We start from the raw sequence: 21,098 nt of genomic DNA, 5'->3' as shown, positions 1-21,098 counted from the left end.
GTATTTTTTGGTCACATATGAGGCATTGCCATACTCGGGAGAAATTGGGGCACAGATTTTGGGGTGCTTTTTCTCCTTCATACCTTCTGAAAATGAAAAATTTTGAGCCAGAACTGCATTTTTGTGTAAAAAATGTAATTTTTCATTTGCACAGCCCAGTTGTATCAAAATTGGTGAAACCCCTGGGGGTTTGAAATGTACACTATACCCCTAGATGAATTCCCTGAGGGGTGTTGTTTGCAAAATGGGGTCACTTGTGGGGTGGTTCCACTGTATTGGTGCTTTGGGTGTCTTGCTAATGCGACATAGCACCCACCAACATTCCACCACCAAAAATCACTCCTTCCCTTCTGAGTCCTGCCATGCACCCAACTGGTATTTTTTGGTCACATATGAGGCATTGCCATACTCGGGAGAAATTGGGGCACAGATTTTGGGGTGCTTTTTCTCCTTCATACCTTATGAAAATGAAAAGTTTTGAGCCAGAACTGCATTTTTGTGTAAAAAAATGTAATTTTTCATTTTCACTGCCCAGTTGTATCAAAATTGGTGAAACCCCTGGGGGTTTGAAATGTACACTATACCCCTAGATGAATTCCCTGAGGGGTGTAGTTTGCAAAATGGGGTCACTTGTGGGGGGGGTTCCTACATTTTAGCATCTTATGGTGCCTAGAAACCTACATGGTGCCTAAAAAATAATCTCATAAAAAGGAGGCTCCAAAATCAAGTAGGTGCTCCTTCTATTATGAAGCCTGTGGTTTGGTCAACGTGCACACTAGGGCCACATATAGGATATTTATGAAAACAAAAGAATTGGGGGAATCAATTTTTAGTCACATTTATCTAGTAAAATGTACTGTGTTCCTTAGAAAAATGTATTAAAATTGCAAATCTGCAAAAAAAATGAAATTTTGAAATTTCACCTACACTTTGTTTTAATTCCTGTGAAACACCTAAAGGGTTAACAAACTTCCAAAATGCTGTTTTGAATACTGTGAGGGGTGCAGTTTTAGAAATGGTATCATTTATGGGGGTGTCTCACATACAAGTCCCTCAAAGTCACATCAGAACTGAACTGGTCCCTAAAAAAATCAGTGTTTGAAATTTTCTTGAAAATTTGAGAATTTGCTATTCATATTGTAAGCCTCCTAGTGTCCAAAAAAATTAAAAGGAAGTTGAAATAATGATGGAAACATAAAGTAGACATATGGTCTATGTTAGTTATTAACTATTTTGAGTGGTATGATTATTTGTCTCACAAGCAGAAAATTTAACATTTTGCAAATTGCTAAATTTTCCATTTTTTTACGACATTTTGGTATTTTTCACAAAAAAACACAGACTGTATCGACCCAAATTTACCACTAATTTGAAGTACAATGTGTCACGAAAAAACAATCTCAAAATCACTGGGATAAGTAAAAGCAAAAAAAAGTTATCCCCACTTAAGTGATACATGTCAGATTTGAAAAAAAGGGCTCTGTCAGGAACGCAAAAACTGGCTCTGTCAGGAAGGGGTTAATTTAACATAAAATGCACCGTATGTTTTGGACCATAAGACACACTTTTTCTCCCCCAAAAAGTGGTGGGAATAGTGTGTGCATCTTATGGAACTAATACTGAAAAACCTGCAAAAACACTCCTGGATGCTGGTGCACCAGGAGCTGCAGCAGAGCCCGCTCCCCCACCACTTGTCAGGAACTTAGAAGTGGGGATCATGCAGTGTGCTGTGGGGTCCGCTCAGCGAATGGGATATCATCGGCGGGGCCCCTGCGGCAGATTGGAACTAGTAGCGCAGGGACCCCACCGATGATACCCCATTCGCGGAACTGACCCCACAGCACACTGCATCAGTGGTGTAACGGAGGAGTTGGGAGATCATTACCACGGCCATGGTTGCTGCTCCTGGCCCCAGGTTCCCCCCCCCCCCCCCCTGGGTCCTTGTGGCAGGCGCATCACTCTGCTGCGCCGCATCTCTCCTGCAGGTGCCAGCTGACTAAATAATAAATAGCTAGAAAGCTTAACTTGCGTCCTCTGCTAGGCCACCAGGACATAGTATAAAACGGGCAGCAGGGACATGTTAAGCTGGTTAAGCCCTGGAGAGAAATGTCAGCATAAGGGAGTTTTGGCTCCCCTGTTAGCCCTTCCCCCAGCCGTTATAGACCATTTCATACCCTTCTTCTGAGATACTCAGCAGTGAGTGTTATAAAAAGTCTGCCACAGCGAGTCTCAGGAGCCAGGTTCAGTCTCATTGTACACCTCTCCCAAGGGTGAGGTATACAGCACTTTTCTTACCAGCCTATCAGTGCCCAATTACTGTATGTATGCATTGCATGAGACTTTTTGCTAGCTTCTGCTGCTACTGTTCTTAATTCTGCCGTTATGTTTATTTCTAGGGGTCACAAATCAAATGAAGTGACCCCTAATATGACAGGGAGGGTAATAGGGGATGAAAGAGGTAGTGGGTGTTTAATGTTAAGTTTTCCCCTGGTCCCCCCAACTCCTTCCCCCTTAGTTTTAGGGGGGGTTATGCAATCTGGGATCACACCTGGGGGGGGGGGGGGCGCGCAGACATACAAGTACAAGGGGAGGAGGGGGAGCGGGCATTACACTATTTAGTTCAGAATATTTTTTTTTCTGTTTTCCTCCTCTAAAACTAGGTGCATCTTATGGTCAGGTGCGTCTTATAGAGCAAAGAATATGGTATTTAATTTACTTTTCAAACGCAGGCAGAATCTTACCCCACCTTAACAGAAGCAGCACTGCACTCACCTCTTCTTGATCCCTAAGTGTACACACATGATACGGCATAGAAATTAATGTTTGATCTTTTCTGTCTGCAATGTAAATCCACCACCATTCTTGCTTCTCCTACAAGAGAGAAAATGGTCAGTTCTTTCACAATCCATTTTCTGACAATACAACATAAACCTACTAGAACATGAATAATAAAACAAAAATGTACCTAGCAATACAGCCATAGTTGTTTTTGTGCTTCATTTCTCTTAAGAGTAGCTATGGTTTGTGAAGACTCATCTCATCAAATATTCATGAGAAATATTATGCACCCTTACTGCAACAGTAGCAAGTGTAACAGATTGTACACACTTATGCATTTTCCCACTTTACATTTACCAAATAAAATGGATGTGCAAGTTCCAGGCACGAGGGATCATTGCCCTTATGCAACGTATTGAACAGCATGCTACTTTCACATTTTCTCCACCAGATTGCATTTGCTATAAAACTGCATAAGTTGTTGAGGCTCCTGGGTGGCATTGAATAAACATATTTCTCAACTAGCAGAGTCTAACAGAATTAGTAAGACTCATACTTGTTCACTCAATGCTATTTGCATTTTGTCAAAAGTTACCATAAAAAAAAAAAAAAAAAAAAAAAAAAAGTCAACCCCCCTTCCCCCCCCCCCCCCCCCCCCAAAAAAAAAAAAAAAAAAAAAAAAAAAAATCACAAAAAACACACACAAAACAACCTATAACAAAAAATAGTATAAACGTAACAGAGCATAAAATTCTGGCACGTTATCAATTACAAGTGAGACAAGTTTCGAAAGTGAATAAACAAAAAAAAATTAAATAATTTGTGGGGCTTAGGAACAAGTTTATGAACATGGAGACAAGACCATAGAATTAGCCCATAACACAACAACTACAATGAGCTGATACGTGTGATTAAATAGTGTTCATTCTAGCACCCGCCATCTTTGAAAACCAATGCAGTTCCTGTTCCCTGCCTGGGGTGTCACTGTCTGCTGTGGCGTTTCTAGCACAGGTCTGGTTTGCATATCAGTGCTGATATACAGAGCACACTGTGCTAGAAGCACTACAGCAGACCGCAACGCCCCAGGCAGGGAAGAAGAACCGCATGGGTTTTCAAAGATGGCGGTTGCTAGAATGAACACTATTAAAGACATTAAAAAACAGCTCCATGTAAGAGTCTGTTAAGGTAAACAAAGGGAAATGGCACAGCCACCAAACCACCCCAATGCCAACCATGAAGAGAGGATGTGCAAGAGATGGTCAAGAGTAGTATGCCAATGAGCCTTAGACAACATACCAATAATGCAACGAATAGGGTTTTTAAACTTCTGAGATGCCTCTAAAATAAGCAAGGGCATTATGGGTTTGGGTGTTCCCCAGAAGGGGTGAGCAGCTATGAAATACATAAAACCATGGTTTCACAACAGGATTTTTCACATTATTGCACTCTTTCAACTGTTCTGCATGGAAATCAATTGTGCGATAAGCGCTTTATAGAACATATGCTTATAGTGATGTTCTAAATAGCACATTCTGTGTATTTGAAACTGCAGAGAGCACAAAGGTGCCAGTGCAGTGAGATTAAGCAGACATAGGAAATGTGTAGTTTTACTGTTAATGGCATGGATTGTGAATTCCAACCACACTGTATCTGGTTGCTAGCAAAGAAAGAAAGCAAGCTTCTTTCTGTAATTTTCTATTGCTTCAAACATTTTGGGTAGGCCGACTTGTGTGTTTATGGTCATTCTCTTACTATACATTACCTACTTCATTATAACACTGGAGGCTTTTAATACTGGCAGTGTAGATAAAAGAGACCAGATAATTTGTGTTTCTTTACATCACAGGTAAGACCACACAATCAGACCTGACTCCCACCGCCTTTACTAGTTTCTCCCAAAATCTCATGACACACATCCTCTTAGGCCCTTATTCTGGTTGGTGCGGTAATATCCGCGTGCGTTCGTGCCGCCGATGTTTTGTGTCTGCGCATGTGCAGAGGCGTCTCTGCGCATGTGCGAGCAGGGCGTACGGCCAAATCCCGCATGAAATTTGAACACGCCGAACAGGGGGTGGAGAGGGGCGTGAAGGGCTATTTGGGCTCATTACCATATGCATACGCCCCGCGTTTCATGGGCGTTCCCATGCAAACGCTGGGCGTACGTATGGTAATGCGGCCGTGACGCACGTGTAGGGGGCGGACATATGACATCGCCGGATGTCAGCTGCCCGCCCATATCCCTGCTTTTGCACGGAAAAATGTCCGTGTGGTCTGAGGTTGCGGGAGCTGGTGGACCACTTGGTCCTGCATTCGAATGATGGGGGAGGTTCCCTGAGATGGAGGAGGCGTATTCCGTGAAAAATACACGTGCGGACCGTTCGGCCAGCTTCTTACCGCGTACGGACGGAATTGGCGATCCGTATGGAAGGCGGGGTTTCGCACGCACGGTCCTGGCCGCATATTCGGATCCGGCCTCACCGATCAGAATAAGGGCCTTAGTGACAGGTGGCATAAAATACATAGCAGAAAATAGCAAGACCTCTTCATTCTATGCTATTTTGTATGAAAATCTAGCCTTATCATATTGTGATCTTCATCTAAATGTCATTGTTTATTATTATTTTATTTCCATCTATTGGATTATACAACATTTCTGTGATAGTAAGAGCAGTATATGATGTTACTATTTGAATACATTTCTCTTGACATTTCCTAATTTAAAAAAAAAAATGGTTGTGTGTCACTCCATTTAATAAATACAATTTTAGTTTTATTTGCATCATTAAGTTGGACATTCCCGATTTACATTTAGATCCATCTACAAGAGTAAGGGGTCTGTAACTTTGAAAATGACTGCCAAAGAACTTTTCATATAAAGCTCATATTTATAAGAGTAATGGATATCTTCCAAACCCATTGGCGATTCAATTGTAGTCCACCACTGCTTTCACTAGGGGTGCAAAACTGAGCAATTCCAACTGCCGGCCTGTTGAGACGTCCAGTTGCCAAGGGAATGATATTCCTTTACTGCTGCCTCCTGAGGTGGCGAAAAGAAATATGCACAAAAGTCCGTTTTAGGAGCCCAAACCAGGGCTTAGACAGGCTCAGACGCTATTCGCGGCTAAACAGAGTCTGTAATGGTTGTCCGATCAAAGCAATAATTGAATTGTTCTAATCGGAGCCCATTATTGTAGGTGACCAAAGAAGCATCTAAATAACACCTACTGAGTGTTTTAGACACCATACCTACTGGATCTCAGTGGCGTGCAGTGACGTTAGTGTTTGGGGAGGCACTGGCTTGGTAGAGCCAACACTGACAGGCTCTGTGGGGAGTGCTGGGTCCAGGTTGCTTTTGCGCTGACAGGCAGGTGTGGGAGCTGCCGCCTGCATAAGCAGCAGAGCAGCTCTTGTCTGTCAGCACAGAAGCAACATGGACCCAGCGTTCCCCCCCACAGACCTAGTCAGCGCTGGCCCCACCAAGCCACCATGGGGTCTGTCCATTGTTCTGTCACTATGCCAAAACTAATCTTCCCTCAGTGACAGGGGTGTGCTTTCATATAGGCAGACAGCACATCCCTGTCACTGAGACACTTCTATATGTATACTGTTACAGCCTGCTGCTTGGCCACGCCCACTGCCACCCTTGACTGCACGTCCCTGCTGGATCTGGAATGGGATCATTGGATAGACAGCAACAAGGTCTTCAAGCATTAGGTCGACACCACTAGGTCGACATGACTGAAGGCCAACATGGGTTGGGTCGACAAAAGCATTAGGTCGACAGCCAAAAGGTTGACATGGGGCTCGTCACAGTTTTTTGTCCCGAATGTCGACACCGTTGACATGGACACTGAAACGTAGCACCATGTCCCTCGCATGGCTCGGGCTATTTTATTCTTCCATCACACCCTAGTGCAGGGGTTTCCAAATTCTTTCCAATCACGGCACCCTAGAGTATCAACATTTTTGCACGGCACCCCTAGGCCAAAAATAAAAGTATATAAAATTAAGTAGATTTTGTTTATGTGAATTTTAGGTTCAGTTATTTGTTAAAAGGCATGAGTCGCTTCTGTTTGTACACATATTCTATGATTGGCAGCCACCAGCACTGGTTTTGTCCATAAATAATTGATCATAAATAATTTGAATTGGTCCTGGACCCGTGGCACCCCTTCAAGTGTCCCAAAGCACCCCAGGGAGCCACGGCACACAATTTGGGAACCACTGCCCTAGTGGATAGTAGGGCATGAAATACCGCCTGTCGGCACATGTCTGTTCCAAAAAAAAAATTGAAAAACCCCACGTTGACCTTTTGCTTGTGTCGACCTAATGATCTAATCCCCCTGGATCCTAACACTTTTTCAAAGTTAATGCCAAGATACCCTGATATTCTTCAATAGAATGTATGGTACTTGTTTCCTAGCACGGCGCCCATCGCATACCGTACTTAGTGGTGTGCGATGCGATATTCCCTTTAAATTATCAGGAGTGCTTGTACAATGAACAATGAAATATTTTTTATTTGTACAAGCATCCTGATGGGTGCTTACAATGTGAAATGCACCCCCATTGTCAACGCCACCCCGAAGCGTGGCAAGTGCGGCAGTACGCTTCCTCCGACCTTTTCATACCCCCACGATCCACGTCGGCGTGGAGTTGATATTAGATAGTGTGGCAAGCACAGCGAGCCACAGAGCCCGAAGCGTGGTGAGCACAGCGAGCCCCACGAGGGGACGCGGAATACATGTAAAGTAATCCGCTGCGCTCGCTCACTATCTAAAATCAACTCCACGCCAATGTGGATAGTGGGGGTATGGAATGTTCAGAGGACGCGTACCGCCGTCCCTAGTGGGCTCACTGCGGCCACCACGCTTTGGGTTGGCGTTGATAGTGGGGGGGCGTTGACAATAGGGGTGCATTTAACATTGTAAGCACCCATCAGGGTGCTTGTACAATTAAAAATCGAATCCCATCGCATGCCGCTATATTGCATGCGATGCGATTGTATTAGATGTACTACGATCAAAATCGGGGGCGCAGTGCTAGGAAACAAGTTCTGAATGTACAATCCAGCAAGGATAGCAAACCTTCCTAGTCCGAAGACAGGAAAACAGCCCAAAACCATTCTACTGCCTCCATCACTTCTATTATGGGATTCTGTTGTTGGAATTCCATGTTTAGTTTACGATGTAACCATTTCTCTTTTAAAGCCGCATAGTATTATTTTAGACTCCAGTTGGTCTTTAGCAAATTGTCAATAGGCAGAAATCCTACATGCACAACATTAATGATGCCCTGTGTTTAATGGTTTTAAACAAACAAATTGTTTATTATGTTAATACTAACATTAGTCAGGGCAAAAAAAAAAAAAGAAGAGGCATACCTTTCATTCGCTGGTTACATAGCGGCTGTTTTTTATGACTTCCCAGAAAATTGCTTTTCTTGCTGTTAAATATTTGTTTGATGACTATTCAATTTGTACACTATCTTCCCAACAGTTTATTGGTAATGGCCAAAGCCTTTACCAATATTTTAAAGCCTTTTAAACAAATAAGTTTTTAAAAAAAAATTCTTATGGTCATCCCACATATGGAGACTCTTGACTCAGATTATTTTTTGGATATGGTATGACCCGTGTCTTCCTCATACAACATAAAAAAGGAATATGACTGCAAATGTAAAATGATCCTCCTATACATCCCACGTAAGAAAAATCCAGAGTTACAGATGACACGCACATAGAGCTCTGCGGGTGATGCCAAACTATTGGCTGCCAGTCTCCGAGGACACCATTACCTATAGTGCTTTCAACAGCTGGAAGGGTGTGCAGGGAGGAGTAGGTCCTAAGCAGAAAACTACACCTCCTCCAGGACCTCCAAGGAATGAGAAACGCAGTAAAAGCAACATGCTACAAGAACATATTATTCTGCTTTATGAGTGTTAATTGAATCTGAACCAGACTGATCCAACTGAAACACCATTCGGTACTTGTGTAGTTCCATGTCAGCGCAGCCCAACGGCAGCCTAGCGCAGTCAGCATAGCGTCACCGTATTGTCCCTGCGAGCTGTAGCTCTGTTCCCGGCAAGCCTAGTGAGCGCCTCTCACACAGCGCCGGTAACCGCCAGATCCCCTTCGCTGGCGGAGGCACGCGCCATCTGCCTGAGACGCACAAGAGTTTCATATGCTTGTGCATCTTAGTCATTCATGCGGCAGGGTACGGGGTTCGGTAGCCTGTGGGTCTCATGCACAAAGGGAGGGTGCGGTGCGCAAGTGCCTCTCATGCACAATAATGGATGCATTTGCCACTGATCCATGTTACTTACTGGCAAATGCCTCCATTTCAATCGCCTACTATCCACACTAGCCCGAAGCGTGGCGAGAGTACATGGTACGTGTCCTCCGGACCTGTTCATACCCCCACTATCCACGTCGGCGTGGAGTTTATTTTATAAAGTGTGGTGAGCGCAGTGAGCCACCGAGCCGAAGCGTGGCGAGCCCAGAGAGGGGACGCGGAATACATGTCAAGTAATACGCGTCCCCTCGCTACACTTTATAAAATCAACTCCACGCCGATGTGGATAGTGGGGGTATGAACAGGTTAAGAGGAGGCATACCGCGTCCGCTCACCACGCTTCAGGCTGGCATGGATAGTGGGGGAGTTTCAGGAACACATTCACACCTGTCAGGTCATCCATCTGAAACAATGATGACACATGTTTACGGTCAAATGGATTTTACACTGACTGCGTAAGCGCCGGTTAGCCGTGAACGTACACACAGTCCCAGGGACGCGGACTACGCTGGCTGCGGGAACACGACGCTGATACTGACAGGGACACTACGCTGACGATGTAACTGCCGCCATGAAACTACACAAGTACCCACCATTGTACTTCCAGTGCCATGGGAGGGATCTCAATGACTTTAACCCTATGAGCACCATTAAAAATGCAAACCTCGCTCACCGTGAATTGCTGGGGTTTTTTTTGCGGGGGGAAGCGCAATAGTTAACTAAACTTCAATTAATTGACTTCAGATGATTTGCCGGCAATGTCTACAATGATTCACAACTCTCGACTATGGCCCTGGCATTTTTTAGCGGATATTTTGCACATCTCTCATAGAAACATTGGAACTCTGGGGTAGATGTATGAAGCAGTGATAAGGGAGGAAAAGTGATAAAGTACCTGGTACTTTATCACTGGTGAATCAGCTCTTGACTGTTAAATTAAAAAAAGGGACAGTTAGAAGCTGAATGGCCGATGATAAAGAACCAGGCACTTTATCACTGCTTCATACATCTACCCCTTAAAGAGTTAAGAAGCGGGCATCTTCCTGTGGTGATCCCACATTGGAAGCAGATCTGCTTAGAAGGTGCAGTGGACGGCATCTCCTCAAGTCTATTCTCTCTAGTCGCTAATGAGGAAAAATGAAGAACACCTAAAGATAAAGATTTAGCCCTAACTAAGACCATTTAGCAGCCCCACCAACAATGTAAGGCTCACTTGAGCAAAATTAGGAGGCAATCAAAAGAATATAGAAAAAGGAGGAGTTCAAGTTAAAAACGGTTTATTTGAAAGCTGTGCATGCTCCTGGCACCACTTCTTATGCCTAAAATCTACATTTCCCTCCATGGCTAAATAAACAATAAAAACTCACTACTTTCATTTTTCATATAACACTAGTTGTGGCTCAAAATATAAGCTGGAACTATGAAGATAATATTATGCAGATACATTCATACACATCAATCAGCTCTTTGGAACAAAACATTCATGCTAAATCTAAAAATATGGACATGCAGATATTGTCTTTCATTTTTAATATTAGCTTAAATAATATTAAATACTGTATGACAAGTGATTCCAAGTAACGAAACACAGTGTAATTGAATTGAACTCATTCCTGCTCATCTATAATAGTCATGCGGACTTTAATCAGTCTTGTAATCTATATACTATGATACATTCTTCTATTACCCAAAGGAGCAAAAACAATGAATAAATCAGTCAACTTTATTTTTACTGAACCACAAATGCATTATTAATTGATGTCTCCAGTGACAAGAGACTGTGATAAATTGTTTTGTGAAGTTGTCAACCGTGTTAAAAGGGAAACCCTCTAAGTGGAAAGAACACTGAATAGAGAACGCAAACTTGCTACAAAATTGATCTGAAAAAGCCCATCTCCCTAGAGAATGAAGAAAAAAAAAAAAAAAAAAAAAAGAGCCCCCCCCGACTCAACCTGAAATTACCATATTACCATTTACACACAACAAGCTATTTTCTCAGCTTCGATCCCTCCTATTATGCAAGAGCATTAGTTAACACATTTCTGTCCATTTAAGTTAGTAACCATAACGTAAAAACTCATACAAAGAGAAATTACCTCCCTATAGTCATTAGCAATATAAATAGCATACAATACTGATGCTACAGGGGAAGGTGTGCTAAACCTTGGAGAAGATTATAAAATAAAAAACAGACACCACCATTTTACAAACGGTATCTACAAAATGAAAGGAGACGATTGGTTGATACTTTATCTCTCTCCAGCTTTGATACATCTCCCACTAAGATCCTTTTAATATTCCAGCAAAAAACAGACATTATGAATTCTTAAATCCATATTTAAAATAATGAAAGTAACTTACCTCTGGGAAATATAAACTATATACAGGATGTGTAACCTTTGATTTGGTTTCCAGTAAGGCTCGATCTTTTCTCTGAATGCTTTGCTGTAATTCTTGCCACTCCTAAAATAGAATGATTTCAGCATTAACAAAAATGGCAAACACACAAATTATGATTCACAACAAAACAGTTCAAGAACTGGTATACGGTATTTGATCATTATCAACCAAACTGGATGACCAGTGATCGTGAAAACCTAAAAAAAAAAAAAAATTGAGGGTCACTGGGACTCCTCACATATAAAAATCGGGGTCATACCTGAACTTTTCTGGGGGCCAATGGAATAAAGCCTCCTCTACTCTTCCCTAGCATGGCACATACAGAAGCCTACTCTCCCTCACATGGCATATATCCTGAGCCAAGGGCAGGCCCGAGCCGGTTTTATACATCACACACCATTACTTATTATACCACATGCCATAGGGGTTAACAGGCTGCCTGCCATAGGGGTTAACAGTCCTCCGTGCCGGGCGCTACCCCCTCCCTACCAGCGTCACTGGCCCACGCGCCCGCTATCAAATGCTGCCTGTCCATTCAGAGTGGAGCGTGTCACTCATGTTATATTTATGTGTCATTTATTGAAAGTTACCCAGATCTCAACAGGTTTTGTTTATTCAGACAGATCTTTAACCTCCTATACTAGCAAATTAGTGAATTACATTGTGTTTCTCAAAAAAAAATTGTACTCTTAATATTTTACAGATTGCAAATGGACACATGGGCTCCAAACAGAGTGTGGCAGTCACATATATACATTCTGATGGCTGTCTCCCTGCTGCTTTTACACATTACCGTTTCATCATCTTTTCCCTGTTTTTCATCTGTCTCCCGATCAGACTCCTTGTCACTCCCATCACTCTGGGAATCCCGATTTGTATCTTCATCTTCAGAATCACTACCTTTATCAGAAACATCCTCTTCATCCTCCTTTACCGTGACATCCTTAGAAGAAGAAAAAAATATATATATATAAATATTATATGTCATAAAACAAGTCAAATATGTTAGTATAATAGAGTCTACTTATTAAACTAACCAATTGTTTCTGTGTAAAGGATTACTCAAGAATCATAGGGGTCGATTCAATTCAGAGCACTGTGTATAACATCGGGAGAGAGCTCCCGTAACTATTCAAAGCAGCACTCAAGGTGCAAGCAGAGATCCCAAAAAGATGGATATTCTGGTTTCTGCCCTACAGCAGCACAAACAACATGGGAGGACACCGGGGAAACACATAGTAAGAGAGTGGAGCATGGTAAAATGGCTAACGAATAGGTAATGTTATTTCCCCAGCAGCACAGGCACCCTCTACCCTACACGCCACCCCTTCAGCTGGCTGGTCATATTAAATAAAAAATTGGAGAAGTCAGCCAAACACACACCGCAAGCACTTGTGCTGTACTCGGTATAGTTTGCCAGAACCCAGCACCTGAGGAGGCAAAGGTATCGAGGAATAGAATTATATAAAAGGTGGGTGGCAGGATACCACGTGGCCACTCTACAAAGAGGAAACAGAACAATGCCTGAAGCTCTGGGATGTTGATCGGAAGGAATGCTTCCTACGAAATGGACTGATCCTGACAGGTGTGTTATCCAGACACCAGTCCTCAGCCTCGTAAGCCTACATGGGTGGTCAGAAAGAGCCACACATGGGTCCAAAATGGATGCTATTTTTTACCAAATGGGAGGCCTGAAGCACGGTGACCAATCGTAGCCTGGCCTGTGACAAAGTGGATGCCCATGCTAGCGCTTGAAGGGGACCTAAGACCCAATTACAGTCACACTGAGTCCCTGCAAAACCAGCATCACACAGACCATCGATCTTGGGATGGAGATCAAATAGATGCTGAACAGTTCGGACAAGAAATCATGCATAACACAGCTGCACCCCCTACCCTAGGGACCTTGGCTTCATGACCATTGGCAGGCATAGTCATGTGTTCCAGGCATCATCCCTACACACTTTCTCTATATAAACACTTGCAAGCTTTATATGGCAAAAGGCACTGAATGTATTTAGAGGACCACCTAAAACAGGCTTTCCAAACCTCGGTCCTCAATACATATGTAACATAATTAGTACCTCAGTTACTTTAAATCATCAATCTGTGCCTGGATATCACTAAAACCTGCACTGATGGTGTGCCTTGAGGACAGAGGTTGGCAATGCCTGACTACCCAGTAGTATATTCCATAGACAAAAAACCTTATATAGTTTCACATGTCCCATTAAGGCTTCTTATACATGATCTGACATTTCAGAAACCTGTTGTAACTCTTCCACTCCAAACGCCAAAAAGCAATGAAATTCCGATCATTAAGGCTGGCACCTATTTGGACGTGTTCCTTGCGCAATACAGACATGGTACGCCATCACAGCCTGTGAGATTGCTGTCACTCACACAATGGTGGAGCTGCAAATTCACAGATTTGTGTTCTCATTGGAATACATACATGCAGTCTATACAACTGATGGTCTAAGCAGTTATGTGGTGCACCCATCCCACTCAGTGCCCACGCTCATCCCATTCGGGCACCACAACATTCCCATCTTGTTCCAACATCCTTGTCACTCCATACATCCATCTCATTTAGTATACAAATTTAGCTCCGTCAAACATTTTGGTTAAACTAAAATACCCCATCTACGTATAATTCCATTATACGCTTCCATGCTGCTCTGTCTTCCCCAAACCCTACTGCTGTGTTCTCCCATCTGTGCTAAGTCTGTACTAATTTATCTGCACCATCTGTCTTTCCCCATCTGTGCTTTGTCAGTACCACCATTTTCTTCATGCTGCGCTGCTCGGTTTCCCTCTTCAACATTACTCTGCCACACGGTCTTCTCTCCCATCTTAACCAGTTTTCTACTCAACCATGCCAGTGTTTTCAACCTATCTGCATCTTTACGCCTCATCCAAACCACTCTGTCTCCCTTCTGCATAATCTCCCCCCTATCCTGACCACTCTTACCCCATTTATTTAGCTGACATTGCCGACAAGGTAAGTATTGCGGTCACTGTTAGGGCTATGGCCCAGGGTGTTAGTCCTAGCTAACACCCCAAGGATTAGGCCTAGCTGCCACTCCCAAGGGTAGGTAGAAATACTTAACCCCTCCATGCTGCTCTTGCCCCCCATCCATGCCACTGTTTCTTTCCATCTGTGCCGCTTTGTTCCCCTCATCCACACAGCACTGTCCAACTGCTCTGTCTTTCCCCCCATCCGCACCATTCTCTTTACTACCCCCCCCCCCCCTCCCACCCAAGAAACCTTCTTGACACTTAAAGAAATCTTGCCACCTCCATCCTCTGGTGGACTCCTGTGCATAAAAATCTTGCATTGGCGACTTGTTGGCTAAATCTACAACATACTGCATCCTGCTAAAGGACACCACCTATTGGGATGCTCCACAAGGTTCTTGATATTCCTCCAGCAGTTGTTCAATCTACAAACAAAGTCATCTCCGCATACTAGTGAGAGGACCATGGACCCAAGCCTGGAAATAATCCCTAATTAAAGAGGTGAGACTTTGCATTTGCCAAACAAATTGTTATAAAACTACCGATATTTGCCTAGGAGGACTGACTAAAATCATTTAGTGACCAGAAGAGGGTATCAATTACATTTTAATATTATATTTTTATTACGTGTTTTAATATTGTGTTATTAATAAAATTTACTATAACAGGCAATCCCTTTATGTGTTAATTTTACATGCAGCGCTGCCATTTGTTTGCCGTTGTGTTATGCCCCCACAGATCAGCAACTTTACAGTCCCCTGCACCCTGTGTTTCACCCCACCTAAAGTCACTACACCCTATGGGTAACCCCCAACAGACCCTGCGTGTCACCACCTTTACAGTCCCCTGCACCTTTCCTTTTAACACCTATACTGCACCCTGCACCGTGTGTGTCACCACCCCCCCCACACACACAGTCCACTGCACCCTGTGTATCACCATCTATACAGTCCCCTGCACCCTGTGTATTACACCCCCCTACAGTCACTACACCCTGCGTGTCACCACCTATACAGTCCCCTGCAGCGCGTCACCCCCCACACACAGTCCCCTGCATCCTGTGTCACCCTCCCTACACCCTGTGTATCATCATCTATACAGTCCCCTACACCCTGTCACCCCCCCCCCCCCCCCCCTATATTTCCCTGCACCCTGTCTGTCACCACAACATACAGTCATATCGTAGCTGTGCTATGTCTCCTGCCCCACGCCGCTGATCTATGACACTCAGCGGGTGTCATAGATCAGGGGGAAATGATATCCCTGCAATAACGCATGGGGATAGCGCATATTCCCCTGATCGACCTTTAATAAATCTACCCCTCAGGGGCAGATTTATTAAGCTTGGTGAAGTGATAAAGTGTCTGGTTTTTATCACCGGCCAATCAGCTCCTTACTGTGAAGTTACAGGCTTGGTTTGAAAAAATGACAGGTAAGAGCCAATTGGCCGGTGATAAAAAACAGACAGTTTATCGCTTCACTAAGCTTAATAAATCCCCCGTGAAAATGGCTGCCCACCTCCTGCCTGGCCCACTCCAGGGAATGTCTTGGTTACAGCTATCTTTACTGATGGCCTAGTGAGGTTGCGATTACAGACATAAGATCCCTTACCTGTTAATTGGTTTTGTGGTTGCAGCTGGGCCACAGACCCAGTCACCAGCGCTCCAGCCCGCTTCTGGAGGCCAGAAACTTAAACTGACTAGCCGGCAGAGGGGATGGGATAAAGGGTAGTGGGAATCTGTGCTGCTGGGAAAACAACATTAACCATGTGGTGCTCAGGCTACCATGCTCCACTCTATACCCATGCTCAATGTCCCCCATGGATAATCAGAAATAAAAAATACTGGTCGACACACATCACATATTAGTACAATATGCAAATCCCCACTTGCTCCTATTACAAACACCACCAGAGAGTGGGATTTTCAAAAGTGTAAAAAAGATTAAATAATATATGATGTTATTACAACAGATGATTATTACATGGCATTTTAGGAGAGATTTATTTTTCCTTTTAGAACAGATAATGAAAGCATTACTGTAAAAAAATCCTTATATTGATCCTATGCTATAGAAACTGGAGATGTCTTTGTACACCGTAGTGAATATACTTAACAGAATCAGCTGATATAATGGTATAATGGTGGAAATGGGGAGGAAAAGCACAGCACGAGATAGAACACTTACATTCCCATTTCCCGTCACATCATTTGCTTGCTTTTGCTTTATTGGTTTCGGCTGCAATACAGTTGGCGTAGCCACCTTCTTTTTTACTGGCTTCTTTTTCTTGGATTTGGAAGACTTTTTGGCAGTTTTATTTTTTTGCTGCCAGCCTTTGTTCTTTATTTTGCCCCCTTCTGTTTGCTGAAACACACATTAAAACTTATATAAAGCTTTGCTACACAAATCTAACATAGCATGCACAGGTATGAGGCAATACATACATGATACTGTACTGCCTTCCAAAAAGTCTAAAGTCTCAAAGTAAATGAAAGTTAACCATTTACCACCCACGATACAAAATATTGATATGCCGATCGCATCTGTCAATATATGATTCTGGTCATCAAGGAATCTAAAACCACTTATCCATTAAAAGAAGCAAAAGGCTCCCATATAAGTACTCCCAGGTGGACAAATTACCCATCATACAGACTGTTCTGAGAGATTGGAAGAGAGTCCCTTTGATGACCAAGCTTATTTCCCTTTTTGTTGTACTCCATGAGGAGCAGAAGATTGTTCTATGGACAATGAACATCATCCCTTTGCTGTGAAACAAAAAGGAATTAACTTGGGATCCATATGCTTAGACATCTTAACGGGTACAAAGAATCTTTTGCTTAAGACTTCCGCTTCCCATGACATTGAATACACAGTAATAAAGTGTAAATCAGTCTTGCCAAAGACAGCACAGTTAAAGCAGTGCCCTCCTACTATATGAAGTTGAAAAGATAAAAACGCTACAATGGAAAATTATATAGAAAGAGTATGTTCTTGCACTAGATGGTGGGTACAGCTGAGTTCTGAAAGAACTGCGCCCATCTCCATCTCTTAATCAGGCTTAGAAGCCTACGTAGTGTCACAGGCATGAGCAGTTAATGGATTGGGTGTACTGTTATAAAAAAAAAAAAGGGTAACTAGAAGCCTCGTCGGTACTTGTTTCCTAGCACGGCGCCCGTCTGGTTGATCGCATGCCTTAATTTTAAGGTACTTAAGGCATGTGATCAACCGATTTTATGTCAATCACCAGTGTATTTGCTGATGAAAGACAAAATCGCGTTGATCGGGTCCATCGTGGCCCATTCGGGCTCGGTGGCTCGCTACACTATATAAAATCAACTCCACGCCGACGTGGATAGTGGGGGTATGAAAAGGTCGGAGGACGCGTACCTCCGCTCCTCGCGGGCTCGCCACGCTTCAGGTTGGCGTCAATAGTGGGGTGGCGTTAAGAATGGGGGGGCCATTTCAACCATCAAGGGGGGGGGGGGGTTGCTATTAAAATGGGGGGGTTTTGGGGCTTTTTACATTGAAATCAATGTAAAATCGGGTCTCAGGGACCATTTTACATTGATTCCACTACACTACAATCAAAATCGGTGGCGCCGTGCTAGGAAACAAGTACCGCCTTGTCTTATTATATGAATAGAGAAATTAGAATCCGCACTTACTCCTTCCTCCACTGGCTGATCCTCTGCAGAGCAAGTAGAGTGTTCCTTTTCAAACACTTCCTACGTTTGGGGAGAGATATGCATGAAAACTTCAGTAAGTTTTTAGGTTTTTAAGTATTTTAATAAAACAAGCTGCTTTAACTTACCGCCATGGTTTGTCTTTTCAGAGTTACAAGGACAGTGACAAGGGAACCCACTGTAATGTTGTTACTATCTTCATCATCTAGCACTGTAACAGTAATAAACAAACTGAATACTGGGGGCATGCTCATTAGATGTCCGCTTAGGTGGTCAATATTTAACAGTGGTAAAGTAGCAAGAAAACTAAATAAATCAAATAAGCGCATACTACAAATATTAGGATTATTAACATGACAGTAATACAATAACAATATTAACAGACAAAGCAATGAGAAGGGATACAAGCCTAGTGATGTCAATATTAGAAACTTTGAACTTTGTTCACATTGATTTGCAAAAGAACATTTCCAGATGTATTTTAAGTGGTTTGTTATATAAATGAAAAACAAAACAAAAAGCAACACAAAAGAAAAACCACACACAGCAGCTTGGGGTTTCATCTTCATTTAACTGAGTTATGGCTATGCAAAACCAGGGGGTGCAATTAAAGCATAAAGGCATTGGTAATCCAGCGCACCACTGTGTACCCCGAACTACAGTTTGGTGTTATTTTTGTTCCTATGTCTTAATATTATTGTATGCCATGAGTACATCTATTGTTCTATAAAGTTAGACAAGTTATTCTTAAATGTTTCCAGGTGAAGTGTTTAATTGTAAATGAGAAAACAAAAGATCTGGTTTGGAAAATTTGCATATGCAGATAAGATACTGTTGACCTTTTCATGTTTAGCTAACAATTGTGTGCTGTTCCCAGTCACCAAAACAGAGGACAGAGGTAAGGAAGCATACACACGGGGCGATTATTGCTTATTCTATAAGTGATCTGTCTAGTATGGCCCAGTCCACGAGGTGAGGAAGTCTGATATAAATATACCTTTATGCACCTGATCACACCTGTTCTAATTGTGAGTGGGGTACGCCACCTTTCTATAAACATTCCACACCTTGGGGGATTTACTAAAATCAGATATACTACACGATATGCCCTTTTCCTTTCTAATGTGGGCCACACCCAAAGGAAGAGTTGAATTAATTAATCTACTTTGTGGGACATTTTCTATGTTTTAAAAGGAGGACAAACCTGAGCGCCATTTTGCACTACAAAACTGTATTACACATTGCTACGCGTGCATGGGCGACCTAGCCACCGGGGATATTGCCTGTCCTACTTCACTTACCATACATCACTAAGCAGGATTGCCCCATGTGTATGGGGCTTGAGTCTTATCTGGCTCAGGAGAAGGTGTCAATTGTGAGATCACTGTAAAGGTGCATCACTCTGCTTTTTTTTCGTACAAGCACATTTTGGCTATGTACGATTCTGACTATGATTTTCCTTGATCTCCCCGGAGCCATACAAGATTTTGAAGATGGATGCTTTTGAAAATATTAGAACACTAGATGGTACACAATATAGTAACAATTGGCATGCCTGCAGAGTCTATTTTTCTTGCACTATCGATCCCACGGTGCCGTGCATCACCATCACAACTATATAGTGTATATGCACATGAAACTTGCCCCGGGCACTTTGATTGCAATCACATTCAGCCAAGATCCAAGTGACTAGCTTGTGGCACATAGAAAACGATCATTTATATAATATAAACTATCATTTCCCAGGGTAAATATCAAGCTTTTAATCCTCATTACCCTGCAATGTTCTCACGTGGCCTATTGACTGGAATAGGTGTACAGCTGTAGATTGCATTTCTAAATTAAATACACATAGTCGAAGTGGAAGAGGCACAGGCTAAGATAAAGTCAGTACTTGAGTAGGTTTAAACCTTTCATATTTATACTGATTCTTAAATATACTCAGAAACAAAAGACTGTATTAGCAGTGGGTGAGCTCACTAATTTCTGATGCCAATACTGTGGGAATCCTTGGGCAAAAATACATGGAATAAAGCAAAATCAATTAAAATGTTACAGTATGCTGTAATCAGTTGCCCACATACCCTGAGGCTTTATCTCCATTGTGATATTTGGAAAGCTGCCGAGAACGGCTACTAGTTCATCATAGCTGCTATCTTCCAAAAAGCTCAAAAGCAGACGGCGATCTGATTTCTTCATGCTAACCAGGTCCCGAAGCGTCTTGATTTTGAACTATTAGTAAGTATGAGACAAAGAAAAACAAAACTATAACAAAAAAGTCAAGCTGCAGCAACATTTGCAAAGCAAGACAACAGCCTCAGAAACAAGTCTTCCCAATTCTTAAGGGGCATACACACACGTAGAGATGTCTGCTAAGCAATTTTGCTAAGCTATTTAGGGTAGGCGATTTCCCTGTGTCCATCTCCCATGGGGAGCCCATACACATGCAGAGATTTGTGCTAAACAAAAAAAAAAAAAAAAAAGCCGGGTAGTGGTTCAGAATGAGAGACTGCGATCAGTATCTCTCATTCTGTACACACAGAGATTTGCAGTCATTTGCTAAGCAATTTGACTAGATTTTGACTGCATGCACTGACTTAGCAAGAGATAATTAATCTCTCTGGGCATACACCCGGAGCGATCTGTGCTTACTTTCTAAGCAATCTAGTCAGATTGCTTAGAAAATAGCACAAATTTGACAGGGTAATAAAAAGTCTTCTACATAAATGTGTCCTAATTACTACAAGTCAATTGTTTCATGACCAACATGATCATGATTAATATTATTATTACTATGATGATGCGTGGCTTCATTATTCTATTTAAGAAACTAAACTTTATAAGAAAAATATAATTTTTAACCCAACTGTGCCCATACAGCCTTAGAAGCTAATGCATCACTGTAAGATAGTGTATAAAC

At 42.6% G+C, this 21,098-nt stretch overlaps 1 protein-coding gene across 1 annotated transcript in view; it reads right to left on the bottom strand.

The window, feature by feature from the left end:
- SEC63 (SEC63 protein translocation regulator) overlaps nt 1-21,098 on the bottom strand; it is a 47,534-nt gene that overhangs the window by 7,969 nt on the left and 18,467 nt on the right. The window contains exons 13-19 of the mRNA XM_083176937.1: nt 20,263-20,410; nt 18,307-18,389; nt 18,161-18,220; nt 16,680-16,856; nt 12,265-12,414; nt 11,433-11,534; nt 2,773-2,871 (exon numbers count right to left, since the gene is read on the bottom strand). Of these exons, the coding sequence (XP_083033063.1) occupies nt 2,773-2,871; nt 11,433-11,534; nt 12,265-12,414; nt 16,680-16,856; nt 18,161-18,220; nt 18,307-18,389; nt 20,263-20,410 (819 nt within the window). The remainder of the gene's footprint in view (nt 1-2,772; nt 2,872-11,432; nt 11,535-12,264; nt 12,415-16,679; nt 16,857-18,160; nt 18,221-18,306; nt 18,390-20,262; nt 20,411-21,098) is intronic.

Source organism: Crinia signifera, chromosome 3 (assembly GCF_055691185.1).
Source record: "Crinia signifera chromosome 3, ASM5569118v1, whole genome shotgun sequence".
Taxonomy (NCBI): Eukaryota; Metazoa; Chordata; class Amphibia; order Anura; family Myobatrachidae; genus Crinia; species Crinia signifera.
This window is presented reverse-complemented; position numbering and strand designations above follow the sequence as displayed.